The sequence below is a fragment of the Camellia sinensis genome, chromosome 5 (assembly GCF_055761805.1).
Source record: "Camellia sinensis isolate YWXY chromosome 5, ASM5576180v1, whole genome shotgun sequence".
In the NCBI taxonomy this organism is placed as follows: Eukaryota; Viridiplantae; Streptophyta; class Magnoliopsida; order Ericales; family Theaceae; genus Camellia; species Camellia sinensis.
This window is the reverse complement of record NC_138965.1, coordinates 127,465,759-127,468,475: the sequence shown is the minus strand read 5'-3', so window position 1 is coordinate 127,468,475 and position 2,717 is coordinate 127,465,759. Positions and strand designations below refer to the sequence as shown.

The window sequence follows — 2,717 nt, the reverse complement described above, 5'->3', positions numbered from 1 at the left end:
TCAGAACTCACTAATTCAACAATTTGGTGAGTTTTGTATAGACGTTGAAAGATGTGATGAAGTAACAAGAAACCGCATTGATCAGATTGACCATCAAGTCACTCAGGTCTACCATCACTACTTCCCTCCACCTCCACCACTACCTGATAATGACGCTTAACTTGTTTCAACGAGCGATTAAATGGTTGACGCATATTGTGATTTTTAGTTATGTTGCAGATGTACTAGTACTTTCTGTTCTTATTTGTTTGTTTCTTTCTCTTTCTTTCTTAATTTTTTGGATCATGGATGTAAGCACCATTTGTCATTGTATTTTTTTTTTTTTTTTTTTTGTTTTTTTCTTCCATATAATTTATGGCTGTCTTTTTTATTTTTAAATAAGGCACCTATCTATTTATTTTATTTTATTTTTTTAATTACTACCCATTGGGCTATTAAACATTAGTTAAGAAGGATTATTGGCAAATTTGAAATTTGATAAGAAAGATAACATACTTTTGTTATTTTCTATGAAAACTACAATGAATTCACTGCTACCAACTTGCAATAATTGACAAAAGTATGTAAATTGAAGGACCACAATTTTTTTTTAAAAAACAATTGTTCTTTTTATGTCCAAATGCTAATTGGATAACACTTTAAGAGTATTAAGTGTAATTTATCTTAAAAAAAAACGTGAAGTCCAAAAATAGAATTAAAATAGATTGGTGTTGTGGATCTATACATTTTTTATACGTATGCAAGCATTATGATTCCTCAACTTCGTATTTATAAAAGTTCCAATTTATTTGTCCTAATTTGAAATGAAAAATGTTCAACAATTCATTTTTTATTTTATTTTATATATGTTATTTATAGTTCTATTTACGTTTGATTCTAAAATTTAATTACTTTTTTTTTGACAATAGTATTAGATTCATATAATGCACCAACAGTTATAACCAAACTCTTTTCAAATTTCAATTCAAAAAATAATTATTAACAAAAAAAACACGGTTAACTAAACTCTTCTTAAAATTTAATTGAAGAAATTAATTATTAACAAAAGAAAAAAAAAACAATTATAACCAAACTTTTCCCTTCATTGTTGCACAACTTTTTAGTAAAATTTAAAATAAAATATCGCTATTAGTAACTATGTAACAGTTATAAAATATTCAATAAAATAACACTATTACTAACACTATTAGTAAAATTTTCAGTAAAATAACAGCTATAACAAAAAAATATTAAATAAGAAAATATTTAATAAAATTTAATTGAATTAAATGTAACTATTAACACTATTAGTATTTTACCTATTAATTTTTCGTGGGAAGTTTCTCAAAATATGTAACTTGTGCATAGCACCTAATTATAGGTATCAGAATTTACGACTGATTTATAAGTTGGTACCACATTTGATACCACATAACCTTTCGGAATAAGTCGCTTCTTATTATTTATTTATTTTTTATTTTTTGCTGTTGTTGTTGTTGTTAAATATACAACAAAATATGTCTACAATCATATTTTTTTCCTAAATTATGGTTGAATTTTTATTTCTATCCGCGGTAGATGAATTTTAAAATGTTTTTTTTTTAATATTTTTGTTTTACTGAAATGTTAAATTAATCCATCGTTACCAATTTTCAAGAATTGACAAAAAGTAGTTACATAATTGTCCTACTTTTTTGGCCAAAAAAAATGTTCTTCGTAGGTGAAGATTAAAATTGGATAACGCTTTTAAAGAGTACGGTTCAAACTACAGTTGTATTGTATACATTAAAAAAAAAAAAAAAGTCGAATGTAATAATACATACAATATTACCAAATTCACATTATTTCTTCACGTCACAAATCTACCCACGGCCAACATGATTTTGCCACATAGCAGTAGCAATTGCATCCCTCAAGTTCGATTGGTACGTCAACCCATGTTGTAACATGTCAACATAGTCAGCTTGGCCTCCAACAAACTCGTCTGCTGCCATTTCTGCCGCCATTTCATTATCATCTTTCATGAAGAACAGGTCCACAGTTGCATGCAAATGGATCCAATTGTGCATTATACAACATGCAATCATGAGGGGTCCTTGTCTTGTGGACTTGTAATTTAGCATGGACCACAATATTGGAAAGCATTTCTTCAGAACACCGAATAGTCTTTTTATGACATTGCGTAACGATGAATGTTGATGGTTAAACAATTCATTGGGTCCAGAATAATGGCGGCCATGAAACTCTTGCAAGTGATAGCGTTGGGAACGAAATGGGACAAGAAATCCAGGCATGTTCGTGAAGCCAACATCCACTAAATAATACTTGCCTACATGTAAATAATGTAGGCAATGCTCTGTCAAATATATGTACACAAAAATCAACATTTAAGAAAGTATAGTGTGTTATTTTGTGACACTCACCATGGGGTGGGTGTGGGAAATGTAGATCAACTCTTGTAATTGAGTTAACTAAAATTGCATTGTCGTGGGCGCTACATTCCCATCTAGAATTAATAAATGTGAACAACATGTCAAAGTCGCAAGTTGCGAGTAAATTTTGTGATACCATAGCTTTTCGACCACGGAATGTATTTTATCTTGAGGTAGGGACCCATGCATCTACCAATATGTCATTAATAGCACCGACATAATCCTACTTGAAATATATTAGTTTGACATTAAACACGAAACAAACCTAGATATTACTTTTAAAACATTAAAAAAAAATTCCTTCAT

The 2,717-nt window shown here is 29.1% G+C and overlaps 1 protein-coding gene across 1 annotated transcript; it reads right to left on the bottom strand.

Moving 5' to 3' along the window:
- Positions 1 to 1,841: 1,841 nt before the first annotated feature.
- Positions 1,842 to 2,273, bottom strand: LOC145791672 (uncharacterized). Its single transcript, XM_082872079.1, has one exon. It carries the CDS (start codon positions 2,271 to 2,273, stop codon positions 1,842 to 1,844), a length of 432 nt encoding a protein of 143 aa, XP_082728205.1.
- Positions 2,274 to 2,717: the final 444 nt, after the last annotated feature.